Source organism: Phyllobates terribilis, unplaced genomic scaffold (genome assembly GCF_046119375.1).
Source record: "Phyllobates terribilis strain yellow unplaced genomic scaffold, ASM4611937v1 Scaffold_100__1_contigs__length_5926523, whole genome shotgun sequence".
NCBI classification, from domain to species: Eukaryota; Metazoa; Chordata; class Amphibia; order Anura; family Dendrobatidae; genus Phyllobates; species Phyllobates terribilis.
The window spans coordinates 115,763-139,696 of record NW_027362860.1 but is presented as its reverse complement, the minus strand read 5'-3'; the positions used below and the strand labels follow the sequence as shown (position 1 = coordinate 139,696).

Sequence of the window (23,934 nt, the reverse complement as noted above, 5' to 3'; positions counted from 1 at the left end):
GGTCACCTTATAAATGACCCCACCCATTAAAACTAGCCCATGACCCACCTACTCCAAACCCCTGTCATGCCGGCTTCCGCCCACTGTACTAACCCAGTGCTCCAGCCTCTCCCCACAGGGGTTACATTTGCATCAAGAATTTGTTGAAATTCATTGATTCTATTCTTCCCTCTACTTGTGAAATGTTCCCCGTGCCATTGGCTGCAACACAACCCCAAAGCATGATTGATCCACCCCCATACTTAACCCCTTTCTGGCCCAGGGCATACTAATACGTATCTGTGCCCTAGGCCTTATGGGCCACATAAGTATTAGAATGCCTTGGAGATTTTGCCCGCACACAAGCGGTGCAGGCGAAATCGCCGCCGGGTGTCAGCTGATTGTCACAGCTGACACCCGGAGCTATGTGCAGGGAGCGGTCCCGCACGTAGCTCCGGGTGTCAGCTGCAATCGAAATCAATCGCAGCATTCTGGTGGCAAGAGGAGGTAAGCACGATACTTACCTTCTCTTCCGGCGTCCCGTAGCGTCTGAGTCCGGTCCCGGATGTTGTCATGGTGACCCGATGTCATCATGACAACATCTGGGTCACCAGGAGGCTGGAAGTTTGGTCGCAGTGCACGACTAAAGTAACTTCTCCCTGTTCAGGATGCATAGCACAGGGATGGTGCTGCATTCCTGTGCTATGCAGCTGATCAGGCTGCAAAAAGTGAAAGTCCCATAGTGGGACAATGTGCAAAAGTAGTGAAAAAAAAGTAAAAAAAAAATTGTAAAAATATTAAAACAAATGAAAAAAATAATAAAAAAAAGATATATATTGTACCCATAAATAAATAATATTTATGGAAAAAAACAAAACAATAATAGTACACATATTTGGTATCACCGCGTCCAGAACGACCTGACCTATAAAACTGTCCCACTAGTTTAACCCCTTTAGTGAACAAGGTAAAAAATAAAAATAAAAAACAAAACTTAAAACTATGGTTTAACATCATACCGCCAAACAAAAAATGGCATAAAACGCGATCAAAAAGACAAATGTAAATAAAAATGGTACCTCTGAAAACGTCATCTTGTCCCATAAAACAGCAAGCCGCCATACAGCTCCAATGGCCGAAAAACAAAAAAGTTATAGCTTTCAGAATAAAGCGATGCAAAAAAAAATTTTTTTTCAATAAAAGTTTTTAATTGTGTAAAAGCGCCAAAACATAAAAAAAAATATAAATGTGGTACCGCTGTAAACATACTGACCCGAAGAATAAAGCTGCCAGAAGCAGAAAGGCTTTAAAAAAAAAAACAATTCCTGAATTGTTGGTTTTTGTTTATTCTACCTCCCAAAAATCTGAATACAAAGCGATCAAAAAATGTCACGTGCCCAAAAATGGTACCAATAAAAACATCAACTTGTCCCGCAAAAAACAAGCCATCACATGACTCTGTAGGTTGAAATATGGAAAAATTATAGCTCTCAAAACTCTGGGGTTGGGGTTGGGGTTGGGGTTGGGGTTGGGGTTAGGGTAGGGCTAGGGTTGGGGTTGGGCTAGGGTTGGGGTTGGGTTAGGGTTGGCCTAGGGTTAGGGTTGGGGTTGGCCTAGGGTTAGGGTTGGGGTTGCGCTAGGGTTAGTGACTCCATTTTGGAAACTATACCCCTCAAGGATTTTATTAAGGGGTATAGTGAACATTTTGAACCCAGAGGTACGACACAGAATTTGATAACATTAGGTCATCATATTGAATAAGTTGTCATTAGTCTTGAGCGCAAGTGATCGCTACTTGAGTTTGCATCGGGTACTCAGGTATGCACCATGTACTGCGTGTGCTCGAGTGACATGCTCGAGTCCCTGCCCCGCATGTTTCACGGTTATTAGACACCCAAAAAAAAAAACATGCGGGGATCGCTCGTGCATGGCAGGCAATCCCCACAAAGTTCTTTTGGCCGCGAAGCATATGGGGCGGAGACTCGAGCATGTCAATGCGTACCAGAGCACCCGATGCAAACTCAAGTAGCGAGCACTTGCGCTCAACACTAGTCGCCATATCGTCATCTTTTTTTCTTACTTTTGAAAAAAATCCCAACCCCATCACAACCCTAACCCCAAACCCAGCCCTAACCCTAGCCCAACCCTAACCCGAGAGTTTATTTTTTACGCCGTTCCTCGTGCGGTATAAGTGATTAGACGACCTTATTCTTCGGGTCGGTGAGACTACAGCGATACCAGAATCATATGGGGTTTTTATGACTGACAGCTGTCACACACTAAAAGACGCATTTTTTGTAAAATCTAGTTTTTGCATCGCCATATTTTGAGAGCTATAATTTTTCCAGATTTTGGCAGACAGTCATGTGACGGCTTGTTTTTTGCGGGATGACTTGACGTTGTTATTGGTGCCATTTTCAGGCACGTGACATTTTTTGATCGCTTTCTAATTCGAACAATTCAGGAATTGTTTTTTTTTTTTTTTTTTTTATTCTGTTCCGCGTGTGGTAAAATTGATAAGGCAGCTTTATTCTTCGGGTCAGTACGTTTACAGCGGTACCACATTTATATCGTTTTTCTATGTTTTGCACTTTTACATAATAAAAGCAATTTTCTAGAAAAAAAAATTTCGCATCGCTTTATTCTGAGAGCTATAACTTTATTTTTCGGCTGATGGAGCTGTATGGCGGCTTGTTTTTTGCGGGACGAGATGACGTTTTCAGCGGTACCATTTTTATTTATATTCGTCTTTTTGATCGCGTGTTATTCCATTTTTTGTTTGGCGGTATGGTGATAAAGCATTGTTTTTTGCTTCGTTTTTTTTTTTTTTTTTTATACAGTGTTCACTGAAGGGGTTAACTAGTGGGACAGTTTTATAGGTCAGGTCGTTCCGGACGTGGCGATACCAAATATGTGTACTTTTTATTGTTTTTTTTTATAATATTTATTGATGGGTACATTATATTTTTATTTTTGGTGGATTATTTTTTTTTTATATATTTTTACAATTTTTTTTTTTTTTTTTTTCACTTTCTGACAGTTTTTATACTTTTTTACTTTGTCCCACTATGGGACTTTCACTTTTTTTATTCTGATCACATGCATGGCATAGGAATGGAGCACCATCTCTGTGCCATGCAGGCTGTCAGCGCTGGACAGGGAGAAGATAGTTTGGAGATGCACTGCGCATGTCCAAAAAATCTTCCTGCTGTCTGGTGACCCGGATGTTGTCATGACTACATCGGGTCGTCATGGCAACATCCTGGAAGCCACGGCAGACAGCGCTGGAGGCCGAAAGAGGAGGTGAGTATCTGCGATCACCTCCCCTTGCCACCGCAATGCTGCGATCGACTGCAATCGACTTCGATCGCAGCATTGCACATAGCCCTGGGTGTCAGCTGTGACAATCAGCTGACACCAGGCGGCGATCGCGCCCGCACAGCCTGTGTGCGCGCGCGATCGCGATGACTTACTAATACGGGTCTGGCTCTTAAGTCCCAGGGCACAGACGCGTATTAGTACGTCTAATGTTAAGGGGTTAAATGATAAGGTGTGTCCAAACTTTTGGTCTGTAATGTATATTTATCATATGCAACAGCAAAAACATGGCAATGGCACAAGGCAAGAAACTGTTGTCTTTCTCTTTAGTACCAGAACACCTTGACCTGGCACCTTGTCTTTCCTTTCTTCTTGTCCATAGACAACAGAACATTGCACCCATCCATCCATTTTATTCACAGTAGTGATCATCTGAAGGGTTTTCATTGTAAAAGATCATTTACCTACTTGTAATACAATTTCTTAATATCTTTATTTCAAGCTGAGTGTAAAAGTAGGAATACATTGCAATGCCCTCATAATTAAATAATGACTAGTGCTGAGCGAGCACTAAAATGATCGGGTGCTCGAAGCTCGGGCTGAGCTCACCGTGATACTGGGGTGCTCGACCCGAGCAATGAGCCCAATGTTAGTCTATGGGAGACAAGAGCATTTTTACGGCGGTACCCCCGGCAGTCTGTAGAAAGCCTAAAAAGTGCCAAAAACGATAGTGACAGTGCTCAAATGACAAGGGGACAGCATGGGGATCGCCCCAGGAAGCATTTCTGACCCCCAGGTCACTGCTGTCAACAACGTGGTCAGAGGTATTAAGCCACTTTTACGGGCTCACAATAAAACGTTCAAAAACGAAATTGAAACTGTTTTCCTGTGAAATATGTTAAGGAACATCCTTTCCAGGGTAAAGACTTGTGTATAAGGTAAAATAAATAACCAAAAACAAAAATACTCCTCCACACCTTGGGCTATGTTCACAAGTAGCATTTTTTATGCGTTTTTGCACTTTTGTATTGCTTTCAACCGTGACAAATGCATTCACCGGGAAATGTCATTTTAACATTTTACAACCTTATCTGGCGATGTGCTGTGTGACACATGCATACAGTGCTGAAAAGACATGGGAACAGCATGGGGAAGACCCCTGGAAGCATCTCTGAGACCCAGGTCACTGCCTAAAAGTGTGCCCATCAGACGTGATCCTTGCCGCATCAGAAGATGCAGACTTGCAACTATCCCCATGCAAGTACTTGTCCCAGGGCAGTGTTCAATTGTACCTCCCCCATTCCTTGCAATGCAAGCGCAAATATGCAGCCTGCCACCCACCCACCCGCAGGCTGCAATACTATACTGCTAGCTTGCACTTGAAATGGGGCCTTTTAGTTTCGAGGAGGCCAAAGCTGGCCACTACCTCATGGCTGCGTCAGCAGCGAGGTCTCCATACTCAGTGCCCAGCCGCCACTATTTGTCCAGGTAACCTACCCTACACTTTTCTTAGCCTGGCCTGCTTTAGGGCAGCATTGGACGAGCCCACCAGACAACCAGACTCCTCCAGGGGGCCCTGGCTTCTCCATCAGGGTAGTTGAGAGTGCCAAGGTGAGGAGCATGATGATGATGATGATAGAAATTAGCATCTGCTTTGTTTTCTTGGAATGCAAGCGTAAGTGTGCAGCCTGCCACCCACCCACCCCCAGGCTGCAATACTATACTGCTAGCTAGCTTGCACTTGAAATGAGGCCTTTTAGGCTTGTGGAGGCAGATGTGGCCACCATGTCATGGCTGCGTCGGCTGCCTGGTATCCACACTCGGTCCCCAGCCCCCCTATTTGTCCCAGTGCGCCTTATACACAAGCGCGCATACCAAAACATTACTTGTGCCCTCCCCAGTGCATTTAGTGGGAAGGACCGCCTATTCCGCTGTAGTGTGTGCACGCCAACCCCCTGTAAATGGCACATGCGAAGATGCCTCCCGCCCTGCACCTGTCGTTGCAGACTTGCAACTATCCCCGTTCAAGTCCTTGTCCCAGGGCAGTGTTCAATTGTACCTCCCCCATTCCTTGCAATGCAAACGCAAGTATGCAGCCTGCCACCCACCCACCCCCAGGCTGCAATACCATACTGCTTGCTTGCTTGCACTTGAAATTGGGCCTTTTAGGCATGTGGAGGCGGAATCTGGCCACCACGTCATGGCTGCGCCGGCGGCTTGGTATCCATACTCGGTCCCCAGCCTCCCGGCGGCCGGGTGTCCACGCTTGGTCCCCAGCCACCAGGGGGCGGCCGGGTGTCCATACTCGGTCCCCAGTCGCCCCGCGGCCGGGTGCTCACACACGGGCCCCAGCCACCTGGGGGCGGCCGGGTGTCCATACTCTGTCCCCAGCCGCCCCTATTTGTCCCGGTGTGCCTTATACACAAGCGTGCATACCAAAACATTACCTGTGCCCTCCCCAGTGCATTTAGTGGGAAGGACAGCCTAACCACAAACACGTGGACAAGTGAATGTGGCCAGGGATGGTCCCTCTCACTGACTCCTTCACACTGAGTTAATATTGTGGAAGCCGGGACACAGTTGGACACTGGGATGCAACACGTCCTCCAGACATAGAGGATTGCGGGTACTGGGTCAATCAGGCTTCAACACAAAGTTCAGAAGGTAGACCGCAGCAGTGGTCGGCCTCCTACACAAAGAGTAAATTCTTCATGATCATGAGGCCATCCATCTCCTTAGCTTTCTGTTCCTTGGAATGCAAGCGCATGCATGTAGTAGAGGCTAGGCCTGAGGTGGTCAGAGTTTTGGCGCATATCCTACCTCCTCCGAGGATTGCTGGATATTTTCCTGCTACTATCCCAGTTCTATGACTCCCATTAAAACAAAGCTTCAGGTGATGAATGATGGATGAGGTAGTGGCAAAGGGCAGGAGGTACAGGGACCATTCACATCAATATCAGGCCAGTCAGCCACACATGTCTTGTAGGATATGTTTCTGTACCAAAAGGAGTGTTTCGGCTACACAGTTATAGGGCATACAGGGAGTGCAATGCCTACCAAAAATTTCGAGGCACTCCAATGCCCCTTGGAAGTGACATGGAGGTCAGAGGGCCTCAACTAAACCGTTTTTTCCATTTATAGCAACTGGGTCTCCTGTACACTGTTGGCCTAAGCAGTGAATGGAAGGCTTTGCAAAAATTATGAGGAACTGCAATGCCCCTTGAAACAAACGTGGATTACAGCGTACTAAAAACCTTCTACCCATTATTGAGGAGTGGGTCTCCCTTAGTGTTCGCCTATGCATTGAAAAGCAAAAGCTGACTAAAATTTGGAGGAAATGCAATGCCCGTTGGAAGAGTCGTGGAGGTTAGAGGTAATTAAAAACAACATTTCAATGCCCCTTGGAAGAGCTGTGGAGGTCCCAGTGGAATAAAAAGACAATATCAATGCCCCTTGGAAGAGACATGGAGGTCACCAGTAGCTTAACAAGACTATTTTAATGCCCCTTACAAGAGTCATGCAGTACAGCATCTTAAAAACATTATTCCCATTATTGAGGAGTGGGTCTCCCATAGTCTTTGTCTATGCCTTCCAAGCAAAAGCTGCCAAAAATTAGGACGGAGGAACTTGCAAAGCTGGCAACACGGACCACGGTCACCCTGGTGGTATAGTGGTGGTGGAGGCTGAGGATATGGAGAAGAGCAAAAAACAGCCGAAATGAGGAAGCGTATACCCATGTGTGGGTGTGAAGCGGTGCATGGGAATACACCTCCCGAAATAACACAGTGGATTTGACTTTATGTTACTCTGCTGTCATTTGGTGGTGATGAGAAGTCTGGCCCAATCCAGCCCTTGTTCATTTTGATAAGGGTCAGCTTGTCAGCATTGTCAGTTGACAGGCGAGTGCGCTTATCAGTTATAATTCCCCCAGCGGCACTAAAAACACGCTCCGATAACACGCTAGCGGCAGGGCAGGCCAGGACCTCCAAGGCGTACAGAGCAAGTTCATTCCAAGTGTCCAGCTTGGATAACCAATAATTAAAAGGCACAGAGGAATCACGGAGGACTCTGGAACGGTCGGCAAGGTACTCCCTCACCATCTTTTGAAACTTTCCACTCCTTGTGAGAGTACCCTGCGCCTCAGGGCCTGTAAGCTGGGCGGGTCTCAGAAAACTATTCCAGAATGTTGACAGTGTTCCCCTGCCTCTGCTGGATTGGAGTTGCATCTCTCTCGCCTGTACGCCTTGGTTGGGCAACGTACTGTGACCTCTGCCGCTAGCGTGTTCCGATGGTAATTTTTTTAACAGTTCTGCAGCAAGGGCCTTCTGGTACTGCCCCATTTTTGTAGACCTCTCTACCTCAGGAATAAGAGAGTGAAAGTTCTCCTTGTAGCGGGGGTCTAAAAGTGTCACCAACCAGCAATGACTGTCACTCAACATTTTGACAACGCGAGGGTCACGGTTAAGGCAGCGTAACAAAGTCAGCCATGCGTGCCAGACTGGTAACGGGCAAGACTTCCGTGTCCTCACCAAGATGACGACTGACCATGCTCTCCTCCTCCTCCTCCTCCTCCTCCTCCTCCTCCTCCCCCCTGTCCTCAGGCCACCCACGCTGAACCGACGGTATGACAGTTGTACAGGTACTACCGTCTACAGCGCATGATACCAGCTCCTGTTCCTCCTCCTCCTCCTCTTCTCCCACATTGTCCCCCAATGCACGTTGGGATGAGATGAGGCTGGGCTGTGTGTAATCGCCCGCTACGTCGTCTTGATCCATCTCATCATACTCTGGCAGCAATGCCTCCTCTTTAATTCTCTGCAGAGAGCGTTGCAAAAGACAGACAAGTGGGATGCTGACGCTAATGATGGCGTCATCGCCACTCACCATCTTGGTGGACTCCTCAAAGTTTGTCAAGATGGTACATATGTCAGACATCCAGGTCCACTCCTGAGGTCTTGTGTGGAGTCTGACCTGAATATCGACAGCCTTGTTGCAGCTGGTACTCCACAACTGCTCTCTTCTGCTCACAAATCCTTTGCAACATGTGGTGGGTAGAGTTCCAACGTGTGGGGACATCACACACTAGTCGGTGTGACGGAAGCTAAAAACGCTGCTGCAACACAGCAAGGGTGGCGGAAGCTGTAGCCGACCTCCGAAAATGAGCTGACAGGCGGCGTACTTTGACGAGCAGATCTGGCAACTCGGGGTACGATTTAAGAAACCGCTGAACCACGAGGTTAAGCACATGAGCCAGGCATGATACGTGTGTGATCTCGCCTCGCCTCAGAGCCGCCACCAGGTTACGGCCATTGTCACACACAACCATGCCTGGATGTAGGTTCAGCGGTCTCAGCCACAGATCTGCATGCTCTTTCACAGCTGCCCACAACTCACAAGCAGTGTGAGGTTTATCACCTAAGCTTATGAGTTTCAGCACAGCCTGTTGCCGCTTGGCGGAGGCAGTACTGCAGTGCTTCCAGCTTGTAACTGATGTGGTGATATCTGAGATGGAGGCTGAACATGAGGAGGAGGATGATGCGCAGGAGCTGTACACTGTGGGGGCAACTCTGACTGACAGGGCCCACAATCCTCGGTGTGGGGAGGATGTGTTCCGTCCCAAGGTCCGACTGGGTCCCGGCTTCCACTATGTTTACCCAGTGTGCCGTCAGGGAGATGTACCATCCCTGGCCACAAGCACTTGTCCATTGGCAGGTGGACTCTCCCAGTAACTGCATTGTTGAGGGCACGGCAGATGTTTTGGGACACGTGCTTGTGTAGTGCGGGGATGGCACACCGGGCAAAATAGTGTCGGATGGGGACCGAGTACCGAGGGACAGCCACCGCCATAAGGTTGCGGAAGGATTCCGTCTCCACCAGCCTAAAAGGCAACATTTCCAACGCAAGCAGTCGTGAAATGTGCCTGTGGGGCGTTTGGCTGTGAATTTGCGCTTTCGTTCAAAGGTCTGGGATATGGACAATTGAACGCAGCGGTGGGACGTGGACATGGACGTTGATGCTGTTTCTTGAGAAACTGCCATAACAAGTGAAGACTGAGAGGAGGGGGCATCTTTGCATGCAGTATGGACAGGGGATTGCCTTGCACGCACAACAGGGGGTTCTCTTACACGCACAACAGCGGAAGAAGCAGTGGTGACACCCGCTGACACTGGTCGTGGACCTTGGGATTCGCCCCACAAAGTCGGGTGCTTTGCTGACGTACCTGATCATGCTGGTGGTGGTCAGGCTGGTAGTGTTGTCACCCCTGCTGATGCTGGCATGGCAGGTGGAACATATGGCCTTTTTGGGGTTATCAGCAGAGTCTTTAAAAAAATTCCAGACTCTGGAAGACCTACCGGTTGTACTGGCAACGTGCCTCGTGTTGGTGTTACGGGGAACGGTTGCCCGCCTTCTGTCTGCAGCCACCACACTGCTTCTTCCTGCCTGTTGGGGTACTCTGCATCCCTCCCCTTGTGTGCTGCTGGCCTCGCTCTGTGTGTCCTCCTGCCACGTTGGGTCAGTTACTAGATCATCCACCACCTCCTCCTCTTCCACTTCCGCACCAGGGTCCTCCTCCTCACTTTGTGGCAATTGTGTCTCGTCATCGTCCACCTCTTGTCACAAATTGCCAGCGTCGCCTTCCTGTAGCCGTGCCTGTTCAAATATTTGGCTATCGCTACATGGGATCTCCTCTTCCACCACTTCAAGCGGAGCAGGCGAGGGGCCCAAATATGAAAATGGACCAGTGAACAGCTCTTCAGAGTGTCCAACTGTGGGATCAGTTGCTGTCTGACAACACTCGGCATGGTGGGAGGAAGGAGCATCAGGATGAGGAGGAGTATGCGGTCGAGACTCACGGCTACTAAGACTTGACCGTGTGGAAGACAGACCGGAGGTGGTGGTGCCCAAGTGACTGGAAGTATTATCTGCTATACAATTAATAACCTGTTCACACTGATCAGTTCGCAATAGTGGTGGTGTTGTGTGCTTCCCTAGTAATTCGGTCAAGAACTGGAAGCGAGAAGATGTGGCTGTTGGTTGTGGCACATTTTCACCTTGGCTACGGCCCCGTCCTCTGAACGCACCATCACCAGAACGTCCAGTTCCACGTCCCTTGCCACGCGCCTTGCCCATTGTAAATGAAGTAAAATAGCTTACACTCGCACTATCAATGGTTAAAGGGTAATAAAAAGGAGATTAGAACCGTGGAAGAGGAAAGCCACAGTTCTATTTCTCTGGCCTACATCAGAATTTTTTAAATAGATATATTTGTGTCTGAACAGTCAGCTAGACACTCAAACTTTTTTTTATGGAAAAAATGCAAAAAAGTAGATAATACAGAGATTTGAACCATGGAACTGCAAAACCACAGTTCTACTTATCTGGCCGAAACCAGACTCTTTTAAACAGATATATTGGTGTCTGAACACTCAGACGCACTCAATTTTTTTTTTTTTTGGGGGGTGGGGAAATATCAAAATGTTAATAAGACGGGTATTTGTACAGTCTGACTGAGGAGAAAAAAAAAGAGGATTTAGATGGAAAAAAAAAAAGGATTTTTCCTGGCCCCTGAGACCTGGGGCTAACTCTAGCAATTTGAGCAGCAGCAGCACACAGGACTGTAATGCAGTGTTAGTTGGTATAACCACTGCGTCTCCTATACAGCCTGCCTGCCTGATATCTGGGATGGATATTAGTCCTCAGAAGTACTGTTTTGTTTTTTTGCAGGCTTCAGAGACCCTACACTACCTATTTCGCAGTATAAATCTCTCCCTAGCTCAGCAGCACTCTCCCTACACTGTCTGATCGGGAGCGACTGTGTCCAAGATGGCGGCGCCCGGTTTTAAATACTCGAGGTGACTCTGTGCGGTCAGCCAATCCCTGTAATGCCCACAACCAACATGGCTGCGGCATTACAGTGACTGGCGGGCAATCCCTGCATGTTCATTGGCTCTGTAAAGAATGCCAAACATGCAGGGCGAAGACCTGAGCACCCACCTGAGTAACCCAAAAATGCTCGGTGCTCACTGAACATCCCGAGTAGTGAGATGCTCAGGCGAGTACCGAGTGGTGTCGAGCATGCTCGCTCAACACTAATGACATTTCTGGCTATTACATTAAAGGGGTGGTCAGAAACTAAAACGTATTTTAATTCTAAATGCCAGTCTATTTACTGTCATAATCTAATCTATATTCTAATATTACTTTAAAAAGTCTCTAATTCCCTCATTATCCGAACTGCTTTATTATTTTTGACACTTCATTTGAGAATCCCCAGTGCATGCTGGGATAGACAAACAAGTCGTCATCAGGGAGCAGAGGCTGAGGTCACTGCCACAGCCTCTGTCCCCACCCTGAAATGAAGTGTCTTCAGTGACATCCATTTCAGGGGCTGAGCTAGTCCCTGCTCTGAGCATTAGTCTATTATCAATTCCGACGTATGCTCAGTAGATTCCCGTCACTGTGCAATATGCACAGTGACAGTGCGCTTGCTCGCCGGCTCTGATCAGAAGTAACGAGTCAGCTAAAGAGCGCACAGTCAGTGCACATTGTAAGAAGATTATCTGCCGTGCATGAAAAGCCGGGCCTACGACCCCCCCCCCCCCCGCAAGTGATGTCACTTGACACTTACCTTTTTTTTCAAATTATTTTCACAAATATATTTTAATGCCTTAATGACCATTGTATAGTATTTAGAACTTGACAACACCTTTACCATCCACAATAAAGTATCCAATACATAGCCCTTTAATCAGTCGCAGCTCTGATCTCAACTGGTTTCTCCTTACTTTTGGGCTGCTGATCACGTGTCATCCAACCACCTGTGCACATGTACCGCTTAATATGTGACCTCCGTGGCAAATCGCTGGCCTCAGTGATGATGCCAAAGAGGACGCTGATTGACCTCACCAGTTATGTGCTAAGACAATATGTCTGGTATTAAATGATGACTGGAGTGGCAGCGGTTCAAAGGATTATCTGGACAACTCCTTCTGATATTTCTTTGAATGCATTTTTTTTTTCTTTTGTACAAAGATTCTTCTGATCTGGGGCTATGTTATGGTGGTGCTTCAGAAGATCAATCAATCCAATCTACAATCCCAATGCCAAGGCTAAATCTTCTAACTCTGGGCATTAGTCACTGATTGGAGATGTAGTTTATTGGTCTTCAATCGTTTAACCCTGTTAAATGATGCAGTCAATAGTGACTGTAGCAAAAGATTCCCTCTGCGTCACGACCACAATGCGATTTCAAGGGTCCAGTATTTTTACTATAGCAAACGTGAACCTTACAAATGCCCCTAGGTCTGGTATAAAGTATTAAAGGGGTTGCCCAGGCTTGGGGTACAAGTCTGCAGCCACTCTGTGGCAGTGCATGAGCTGTCAGGATTCTCCTGTGCTGGCACAGGGAGCAGGCGGACATGTGACCGCAAGTATGCGATTTGGATACATGTGGTTACATGCCAACTAGTCACTGACACGTCCAGTCGGAATATGGCTGGAAGTGACTGCAGACTTGTACCCCAAGCCTAGACAACGCCTTTAAGTTTTAAAGGTATAAAAAAATATATATCTCTCCAACACATTTTTTAATTGCTCACAAAAAAAAATGTAAAAATGTAATAAAAAGTTTATTGCAATATGGGTATTGTGGAAAGAGGAAACGCATGGACGGAGGAACACCTCAAGAACCTTATAGGTAATGTTGCCAATACTTTAATGGTTTTCAAACCATGCTTTGATCTGCATACCGATCTATAAGGTTAACGGTCTCACTACCCTGATCACACTCTGATGCAGCCGGCATACCGACAACGCTCAAGAAGGCTCTGACCAATATGGATCCTTACCTGATCCTTTATATTTGATTCTCCATTATTTGTAATTTATATTTCTTTCCTCTCCAGTGTGTGTGCATATAGATTACATCACTGCCTCTATTACATTAAGTTGTACTTTTATATTACTGCATTCTTTTTATTAGTTATGGTTCTTGAAATATGATGAAAACAACTGCTTAATCCTTAGGATCAAAAACAATGCATGCAGTATTAAGGGCCAGGGTTAATGCACATTCCTTGGGGGATTATACCTGGTGGAACAAGGATGAGGAAAAATTTAAAGAGGCACCTACATAATTACAAATAAAAATTTATACTTTTATACTATTATTATTTTTAGCTAGAAACTTTTATCCACTTTACAAATGAGTTGTGTTGAAGTCTCGATCACCAATACAATATCTTATTTTCTTTATATTTTCCTATCATACAGGTCCATTATGCAGCATTATGGTAGAAAGATTTGGCTGCAGAGTGTCGGTAATGGTTGGCAGCCTATTATGTGGCATTGGGATGGTCACCTGCTCCTTCTCTCAGACTATAGTTCACCTTTACTTAAGTGGTGGACTTATTGGAGGTGAGTTCTTCATTCTACTACAAGATTTATTTATTTTTTCTTCATACAATACAAACTGTCACCATACATTAACTGATAGTTTAACTTTTTTCATAGATCATAAAACTTTCTACCATATTGTGAACTACATTTTACTCTAGGTCCAATAATTAATGCCATAGTATCTGTTTATATAAGGGAAGCTGCAGTTGAGATTATGAAAATAATTAGTACAAATATTTTGAATTTATTAAGATAAAAGGAAAACTTGTGTTCAAAAAGCAGACATTTAGTTTACAGTGTTTTTCCAACATAATACTGGCTTACCAACTAGCGATGTAGGTTGCACTCAAGAAACAGCGCTCTTCCATCTGTAAGAAAGAGATTTGCATATTTTTCGAGGAAACAATATTCCCAACCGGACGCTGTTTTCCTTTAAGGAAAAGAAATATTCCAGTGAGGCTGTATTCATGGCACTTCACTACACTGTAAGGACTTGTTCACACGCTGCGTTTTTTTGAGCGTATATGCCTTAGAAAAACAGCATCTTACACTATCAGCAAAGTAAATGAGATTTCTGCTTATTTTTTTCCTTACAGATTTGAATCACCAAAGCATTTTTCAAAACTGCAGGATGTCAATTCTTTCAGCGTTTTTGCAGCGCTTTTCACCCACTCCAATGGGCGAGGGGTGGGAACGCATGCAAAAACATGTAAAAAAAAAACAAACCATACATATTTTATTCAGTTCTTTTCCTTTCAACACTCGAGTATTTTCAGATTTTTCTGCAGCAAAAACCAAACTTGTGCACATACCTTAAAGCTGTATGATGAGGTTGCAGTCACTCCGGGCTCTGGTGCCTCTGCCAAATAAAGGTGTCCATACATCTCAGATGTCAGTTGGTCGACGGCTATTTTTCCTAATCCCCCTCATACACGTGTACACACAACTCAATGGAGACAGTGGAGTATGCCACTGCCAGACTCCACAGGGACGACATTTCTCCATCAATTCAATAGGTCTGATCCTTCTATCACTGGACACCATCTGTAGGGAAGTGCGACAACTCTATAAACATTAGCTGGTCTTCAGCCCTATCAAAACAGCGCATTTGGATGACATTAAATATGATGTCCACTATCTAGATAATCCCTTTTTAAATTAAGAAGTCCCCTTTGTAAAATTACAAATATATGCACACCTCCTTCACGGGTGTCTTTCCAGCTATAGCAGTGCCTGTGATATCACCATGCCACTTTGTCTATATGATGTATAAGGTTCATGTTGTATGTCCCACAGTATCTTTCAGCAAATTACTTATATTTATAACTTGCTACTATATTCCTCTGCAGACTTAAGTAGAGGAAGTTCTAAGTCGTAAAACTCCTTGACATGTTGCCAAATTTTTGCGCAACTTGATAGTGCACTTTTTCTTTTTTTTTCATGACTTTGTTTTCTTGCCTGTCCGAGCGCCCACGGCATCCTCTTCTTGCTCCATATGCATTGCAGAAGACGCCGGCAGCTGACGTAGGCTGCTTTCTACACTGCACACTAAAACCGGCGAGCTACCGGATTGAGGCACCGTTCCTTGTCGGTTCAGGGAACCAGCGGTAATTTTAGTAACAGATTCCACCGAACTGGTGAGAGCCGGCTGAATCCTACCACTGAGTTTAGGGTCTTAAAACCTGCTGAGAGATTCCTTTTAACATTGCATTGAGCACGAGAAGCTTTTTAATTAATTTATTTATCCATACATGGAAATCACTGATGAAACACTCATTGGAAAAGGAACCCAATGACCAAACCCTAACACTCAGACTGTTATTGCATATGTGTAAAATCTGACGTCTGAATGAGGCTTTAATTTATAGAACAATGAATGCTTTTGGGTACATGACACATTGACCAAAACATTAATGAAAATTAGAGAAAAAAAAATGACACTAAAAATTTTTTTGCATACATGAAAAATCACAGATGTCTAAATGAGGCCTTACTGCATTTCTCAGTTTAGAAAAAAGAATGTAATTACATGTACACAAAAACATATAAACAGCAATTAACAATCTGACAAATTAACGTTTCAGGTTTCACAGAACACATTTGGTTTTCTTCTACAGTTTTATGGTTTTGGTTTATTTGGGCTTTTGAAAAATCTTCTGCACTTTTCATATTTTTTTATTTTCATCACCCTCTATTATTTTTACACTTTTATATTTACTTTCACATTTGAAAATGGCCAAAATAATTTCAATATTTTCCATACTTTTTGTAATTAAAGGAAATAATGAGGTATTCTGTTTTGTGTTTTTTTTCACAGGTTTAGGACTTTGTTTTTGTTTCCAAGCAGCAGTCACAGTACTTGGATACTACTTTATCAAGCGTAGGACTTTGGCCAATGCTTTGGCATCCTCGGGGGCCTCAATAGGCATGGCTCTCTGGCCCATTGCATCCCAGCACCTTTTGGAGTCCATGGGATGGAGAGGTTCCTTTATGATCTTTGGTGGAGTGCTGCTAAACTGTTGCGTTTGTGGTGCAATGATGAGGCCAGTTAAAGCTCCACCAGCTGTCCCTAGTAAGGATGGATCCTCATCAACAGCCAATGGAGTAAACCATGACCCGGCAGAATTGGAACGTGGTAGAGGCCTACAAAGATACATGGCTTTTGATCTACTACTTCGCCATAGACGATACCAGATTTACACAATAGGGGTCACCTGGCTGGTTTTAGGCTTTGTCTTGCCACTTTTCTACTTCGTTCCATATGCCACCAGCAGTGGCATAGATGATTCAACAGCTGCACTTTTGCTCTCTTTAATTGGGTTTATTAATATTTTTGCACGTCCAGTGTCCGGACTTGTGTCCCAGCAGCAGATATTTTCTGGCAAGCTGATTTACCTATTTAGTGGAGCAGTAATTGCAAATGGACTTTGCAACCTAGTGTGCGCAACGTTTATGTCCTTTTCAGCCCTCATTGTTTATTGCGTTCTGTATGGCATCTCTATGAGTGTAATTGGATCACTTATATTCCAAGTACTGATGGATATAGTCGGCATGAAACGATTTCCTGCAGCTTTTGGACTTTTTACAATACTGGAAAGTGTTACAATCCTGGTGGGACCACCGCTGGCAGGTAGGAAAAAATGAAAAGGCAATTTTATGTTCATTTTATTTGGGGATTCAGGAAACCCATAGGGTAAAATGGCGTAATACTTTTCTATTCTAGGACAGAGGATCCTAATCTATTCCTTTGTAGAAAATAGATAATATATCACTATGGCTATTAATCTGTTTTTTGCTTTTTGTATAGAGGAGCAAAATCTTGTATCCCTCACCATACTCTCAACTTTTCTGATAATTTTTTTCACTCTCCTATCTGAAATCCTGCGGGGAGCACCTGGTCATGGCCGGTTTATGGTGAAGTTATGTTCTTTTCACCTCCAGATTATGGCCCCAACAATGCTCACTGGAACCTTCAATAGTTTAGAAATTCTTCTGCAACCAATGCCATCAGTATGTTTTGCAACAATAAGGTTGCAAAGGTCTTGAAACCGCTGACTGGTTTAACCCACCATGAGATGTTTCTTGTGTGGCACCTTGGTTATGAGACACATTTTTACAGGCCATCAGTTGAACCAGCTGATATTATTTTTCAATAAGTGGCAGGATTGCTTTCTAATTACCGACATGCTGTTACTGTCACCTGGTGAGAATTTCATGTCAATAGCACCTTTTAGAAATATATTTACTTGTTCAATACTTATTTCATCCGTTGTATATACATTAGTATCTGAATTAATGCTCATGTCTGTTTATATCCCACAGGTTTGCTGGTTGACATCACTGGTCAATATAATCTAGTATTCTACTTCACGTGTATTGCTGTCACCTCATCTGGAATTTTTATGTTTTTGGCATCTTACATACTTGATAAAAAAGAAAGAAAGACTAAAAAAAAAATCTATAACCCAAGTGATACTGTCGAGACTACTAATCACCAAAATATTATTTATCGTCCAGCAACGAAACAAGAGGATTTTGTAATATGAGTGACAATTTCTGAAGAGTGACCCAGCAATCCTCTCACCAATAGAACTTTATCAGGGCAAATGAAGGACAGAAGTATCCATTAAATCTATGCACCGCGCCTTGGTTCACAAGTCTGAGAGGTGAAACGCCTTGGAGAAAAGGCTGTTCTCTCAGGGAGCTGATCTGTTTGGGGATGAATGCCATGTGGCTCAAAAAAAGGTGACACAAGTATTGGATAAAGTCCATATAGTGCAATAGACTGAGGTACAATACTATATAAAGTAAAACAAAGTGAATAGGTGTTACCATTGGAAAGGGCTCATCCGCAAACATGTAGCAATTTTACTTCATGTTACAAATATCCATGACAAGACAGTGTTAAATTTTTATTATTTTAACAAGAAAGTGCTGTCAAGATGAAGACTATTCGGCTTGTTTTGTCTTGAACAACTGATGTCTGGAATGTTCTTGTTAAAGAGGTAGTCTCAAGTTTGGAAGTTATCTGCTATCCAGTTGATAGGGGATAACGTCCAGATCACTGGGGTCTGACCACTGGGACCCCCACCAGTCTCTTGAACTAGGGTTCTGAAGCTTTGCATTTGGTTGGTTTTCAGCATTCCAATCAAGAATGAATGGATTGCCAGTGTGCACGATTGACTACACTCTCCAGTTCTTAGGATCGGTGGGGGTCTCCGTGGTCCCACCCCTAGCCAAAGGTCATAGTGAATAGCTTCCAAACTTGAAACAACCCCTTTAAGTCGGAAGTAAATGCATAGCTTTGTACTACAAAATGTCAATGAAAATGATAAACAAATGTAAAGGTAGAAAATATATGTATGTTATATAATACATTATACATGCAGTATATTTTCAAAACTTAAGGGGTATCTCCATGTTATGAAATTGGAATAGTTAGATAAATCAAGTAAATTGCAAACTTGCTTATTTTCATGCTGTCTAACTATCTGCTTTCTTTTATCTTTTAGAAGAGCTTTTAGCTTTAACACTGTACAGCTTATTGCCAAGAAGCTCAACCACCAGGGCTTGGCCAAGTGTGCGCAGTAGTTACATTCCAGGCTGAGGGGTCAATGCCTAATTACTGCTTTCACTTTCTTGAGCTGTGTACTTATTTCAAAGGTCCTGTTATCCATATATGCAAATATTGTGATAACGGTGTAGACTTCAGAACAAGCTCTGCAGACTTGTACATGTCAGAGCAGCATATAGGATGAAGCTACTGAATCAAAACGGTCACTCAAGGAGGAGTGTTAACCAGCCCTCCCCCTCATGGCAACAAAGTGAGATAGATTGGAAAGCTTTTTCTATTTCTCTGTTTGCCAATGTCAAATTGTCCCTAAACTTTCCATGTCTTGATGTGGTGAAGTTTAACAATTCTGGAAAAGTAGTAAATCTGCTATTGCCGAGATTAAAAAAAAAATGCTTGATCTTACTGCAGAGACTTCTCTGTTATACTGACAAGAGATTCTGAATAAAAGCACATAACCTAAAGCCAAAAGACCTGACATGAACTTAATTTTTTAAGTCAGTGCCTATGGTATGTCACTACTGGAGGCATGTACCCTTCTATGTTTTTATATAGGAATAAGTGGAGTGCCTCACACATTTGTAGAACTCGTCAATAGCAAATCTACTACAATGTGCTCTGTAACAATTGACATACTCTATCCCATCAAGTTCTAGGGGGTTCAGTTAGCTGCAGTTTAATTGCTTAGATGCCAAGGTCACCTCTCTGCCACGTCATTTACCCTGCTACGTCAGGATAGGTTAATATTACCCTAAAACAGAAATAAGCATCTTATTATGACAAAGTACTCTGCGGAATGCGTTAGAATATACTGTATGTTATATAATCTGACTTAAAGGAATATTTTCATGTTATTAAATTGCTTTAATAGTCAAACAGCATGAAAATAAGAATGTTTGCATTTAACTTGATTTTTTTTTATCTGCTGTCATTCTCCTGCAATGAGAGCTTTTATCTTACATGATGTACAGCTTTCTTCCAGCTTGAGATCAACCAACAAAGTCTGGCCAAGTATGAGTAATAGTTAAAGGGAATCTATAAGCACAGAATAACTGTTCAAACCAAGTAGAGGTGCTCGGTGCACCCTTTACATGGCCAAACATTTAAGTGCACCTTCCCACCTACTTATTTTACACTTGTCTTCACTCCCTTCCCCACCCTACTCTTTTATTTGACAGCTCTGGAATCCTAGAGCAAAAGAAGGGCAGAGATGGATGGAAAGTAGGTGGGAAGGTGCACTTAAATGAAACCAGAACTGTCACCGGAGAGCCTGCCATGCCAGAAACCAGGATGTAATGAGACTGCAGTTATGAGCTGCTTAAGATACAACTTGAGAATACCCCTTTTAACTAGCTAGAAGCTAGTGATTTACACAGAAAGGCACTGAAAAGGAATGTCATCAAAAATTACCTATCATTAAAAATGAGTTTTTAAATAAATATTTTTTATTTATTTATTTTTAAAATTTCTTTTTCACAGTGGCCACAAGGCCTAACTCGTACTTTCAGGAAAGTCTTGTGGATATTAGCAGCAATAGATCAGTAGACTAACTCAGATCCTACATAGTTTTATTGGAGTATGCAAAGAGCATGCTCTGATTAGGGCAAAGGTGATTGTTCAGGGAGGGGGAAGAGGTGCACTGTAACATCACCTATTGCAAATAGTGGATCCTGTGATATCTACTGTTCATAGAAGAAAAACCTTCCAGTGTAATCCTGTCTGTGATGGTAATGAGGCTGCAGAAAAGTCTTCTGCACAAATCAGTAAGTGTGAGTCTAAACTAGGCTGATTGGCAGGTGTGAAATTTGCAAGGTTTCTGCTGCTTGTTTTGTTTCTTGTTTTTTTTTAAATACTATAGATAGGGGTACCTAAACTTTAAAATAAACTTTATCAAACATTTTTAAAAATCCATTTACCATAAAATTATGATGTAAACAATAGATAATTTTCTGAGGACAACTAACTTTCCTTTAACAAAACTGAGTCTTTTCTTAGTTTAGGCCATCAATATTGGTTTGTGGGGGTCTAACTCCCATGGCCCAATGGTTATTATTTGTAAGGGCTTGGAGAAGTTGACCGCCGTGGCTTTTTTAATAAGCTGATTTGCAGGATAAACTTTTTATCACATAAAAGCTCTATCCCAAGTAGATTTGAAATTAATTGCATTCTTGAATATAATGTAGTGAGAATGTGATCAGTAATATACAGTACATACAACAACACCTATATTCATACATGTTAATTTATTCTCCTTTATTACTGAGAAACAGGATGTGCTTATGTAACTAAACAAACATTTTAATGGCTGTTTTGAAGGGTCAAACTGAGAATGGAAACATTTTTATTGCTATGCAATAAGAAACTCTATAGTTACATGGAGTGCAATACTGATCAAAGAAAGCAAAATGACACTAAATTCTGGGTCATACAAAGAAGTGATGGGGTCTAATAACGCTAATCACAATAGACCTCTCTTCTGGATGTATTTCCACCTTCACAGCCCAATGCACTAATTTGTAGCAATAGGTATTTATGGTGGGCATTTAGATCAGTATTTCTGCTAGGAATGATCTTGTATTACAATTCTAAAGTATCATAGGTTGGGTTAGATTACCGTATATACTCATTTACGTCCTTTAATATACTTTCTATGACCTACCAATAGGACAACAGTTTTAAGTACCATCCTGGTAACAATAATAGTTGTCACAAGTCCATTTTCTTCATGAGTAAGAATGTGAAATATATTAAAGGGAATCTGCCACCTTATTGGAGAGCAGTATAAAATAGGAGCAGAGACCCTGATTCAAGCAATATGTCCATTACTGAAATAAAATCACAGTTTTCTCTGCTGCAAATCCACCAGTTCTCTGAATGCTGAACTATTTATAACCCGCCCACACCACTGATTGGCAGCTTTCTGCCTATGAACAGTATACACCGAAAGCTGCCAATCAGTGGTTGAGTTGGTGTCATACAGAGCATTGAAGCAGTTTTATTAGTCCTAATCTCATGCTGACAAAACAGTGATGTTATCTAAACTACAGCAAGAATTCTAGTAAGTGACATCGCTGGAATCAGTGTCTCTACATTTTGCTGCTCAGGTTAGGTGGCAAAAACCTGGTGACAGATTCCCTCTACCAACTTATCTTTATCGCAAATGATAATGCACCCCAAGGACAAGAACATGAAGATTTTTATCCTTGGCTTAAATTAGCCTTTTAAAAACATTTTTGCAACTGAAGTATAAAGGAGTAAACGAAATTAGGGAGTATGCATTAAAAATATGAATGTTCGGTATTTGTGGAGGAAAACGTGATAATAGTCCATGTGGTGGGTTGAACCACAACCTATTTTTTTTTAAACTGCTTAGAATGCTAGAAAATGCCAAAATCAAGCTATGCTCTCCTTACCAATCCACGCACCCATGCCAAGGCTTTCCCATATTCTCCCACTGGTCCAGTGATGCAGCATTAACACATGTCCCAGCTGCGGCTAACTACTCACTGTAGTGGGGAAGGGGCAAAACAGCTGCAGCCATAGCTGTGGCCAGTGATTGACTGCAGCAGTCTTTTATGTTGACATGTCCTGACTCCTTGCTGAAGCAGAAGGAACAGGGGACAGCGAAAGCATTGGTATTGGAAAGGTGAGTTTCACTATTTATAGCATTCTACAATTTTTTTTTTATTTTTTTTTTAAATTCTATGTGGTTGGACAATAACTTTAGCAGTCATACTGCACTGTACCGTGGGCAGGAGCACACCTAAAAAAAAAATTGCCTGTGACTTGAAGGGGTGTTCAGGATTATTTTATTTCATAGATCTAAGATAATAAACACCAGTGTTACTCTCCATTCGCAGGTCCAGTGATGCCGATCCACCGCTGCCTCCAGTCTTTATTTGCAGGCTGCAGTGGTGATGTTACAGCTGAAGATAAACAGAGAGCTCAGTGGCTCGTGTGACTACTTCGGCAGAGCCGCTAAACTCTGTGACTGGCTGCAGCTGTTGCGTGTACTGTAACCATGACTTAACCACTGCAGCCTGTCAACAAAGACCAAGGAAGTGGCAGAAGAGCATCACCAGACCGGTAGAGGGAGAGCAACAGCTGAGTTTGTTATTTTAGACTTCAGTGAGCCTATAATGGAAAAATATTATCCTGGACAACTCCTCTGAGTACTATCCAACAGTAACAACATGTATATGACATGATTATTTTTTGAAAGGGGGCTTGCATTTTATGAGATGTGAGCATAGGTGTCATTATTTATCTGCCAAGTTTGATGGCGTTTCAAAGTAGAATATTTAATGATCTGTAAATTTGCTTGATTGTTCTCAGTTAGGGATAGCACTTATGTGGAAAGATGTTAATTTAAAATCACATAGTCTTGGTATTTGTTAGAATACTACAGTGTGTTATATATATTGCTGCCTTATATTATTTTGTATATCTTATTTAATTTCCAAAGATATTGTAATGCAGGGCGCTCGACTTAGACAATGAATGTTATATCTGATAATGTAATGACCAATGAATATAATTTCAATACAATGCACTTTAATTTGTCATCTTCATAATGGGGAAAAGCTGTAACGACAAACATTAAAAATATGGTATTAAACAGAAAATGAGGCTTTAAAGTTCCACTGATGATTGTACTATCTGTTTTTTGTTGTGTTTCTTTGTTTTGTTTTTGGTAGCCTTTTCTACTACTGGAGGCTAATTAAATATTTTTCGATGTTGACCAAAGAAATTGGCTGTATTTCAGATGATCATAACATGTCCGCACTATAAAATCTTTTTTGTGTCTGCAAGGTCTGGGAGCACTGCGGTTCTACTGAACCAAACTCTAATCTCTACAAAGCCATAGGAGGATTGAGCCTAACTTGTGTTCAGTAGAGCCAAACAGGTCTGTGTTCAGCAGTCTTGCTTCTCTGCTTGTCCTCCTAGAAATTTATGCCTAACTTGACAGCTGGATTATAGCATTCCCCTTGACCAAGGGGCTTGTCCCTGCACAGTCTAAGGCCTCTTCCACATGTCAGTGTCTCTAGTACGTCTCGTGACAGTTTCCACACGTACCGGAGACACTGACACACAGAGACCCATTCAAATGAATGGATATACACTGACATGTGCGCAGAACCACGGACCGTGTGTCCGTGGGCAAAACC

At 43.1% G+C, this 23,934-nt stretch overlaps 1 protein-coding gene across 7 annotated transcripts in view; it reads left to right on the top strand.

Moving 5' to 3' along the window:
- Nucleotides 1–23,409, top strand: part of SLC16A5 (solute carrier family 16 member 5) — a 109,242-nt gene extending 85,833 nt beyond the window's left edge. For 6 of the 7 annotated variants that reach the window (XM_073663147.1, XM_073663151.1, XM_073663146.1 and 3 more), the window contains 3 exons: nucleotides 13,570–13,713; nucleotides 16,013–16,825; nucleotides 17,518–23,409. In XM_073663147.1, coding sequence (XP_073519248.1) covers nucleotides 13,570–13,713; nucleotides 16,013–16,825; nucleotides 17,518–17,741 — 1,181 coding nt within the window. In that variant the 3' untranslated portion in view covers nucleotides 17,742–23,409. The remainder of the gene's footprint in view (nucleotides 1–13,569; nucleotides 13,714–16,012; nucleotides 16,826–17,517) is intronic. The other variant, XR_012270524.1, reaches the window with a different exon arrangement.
- Nucleotides 23,410–23,934: the final 525 nt, after the last annotated feature.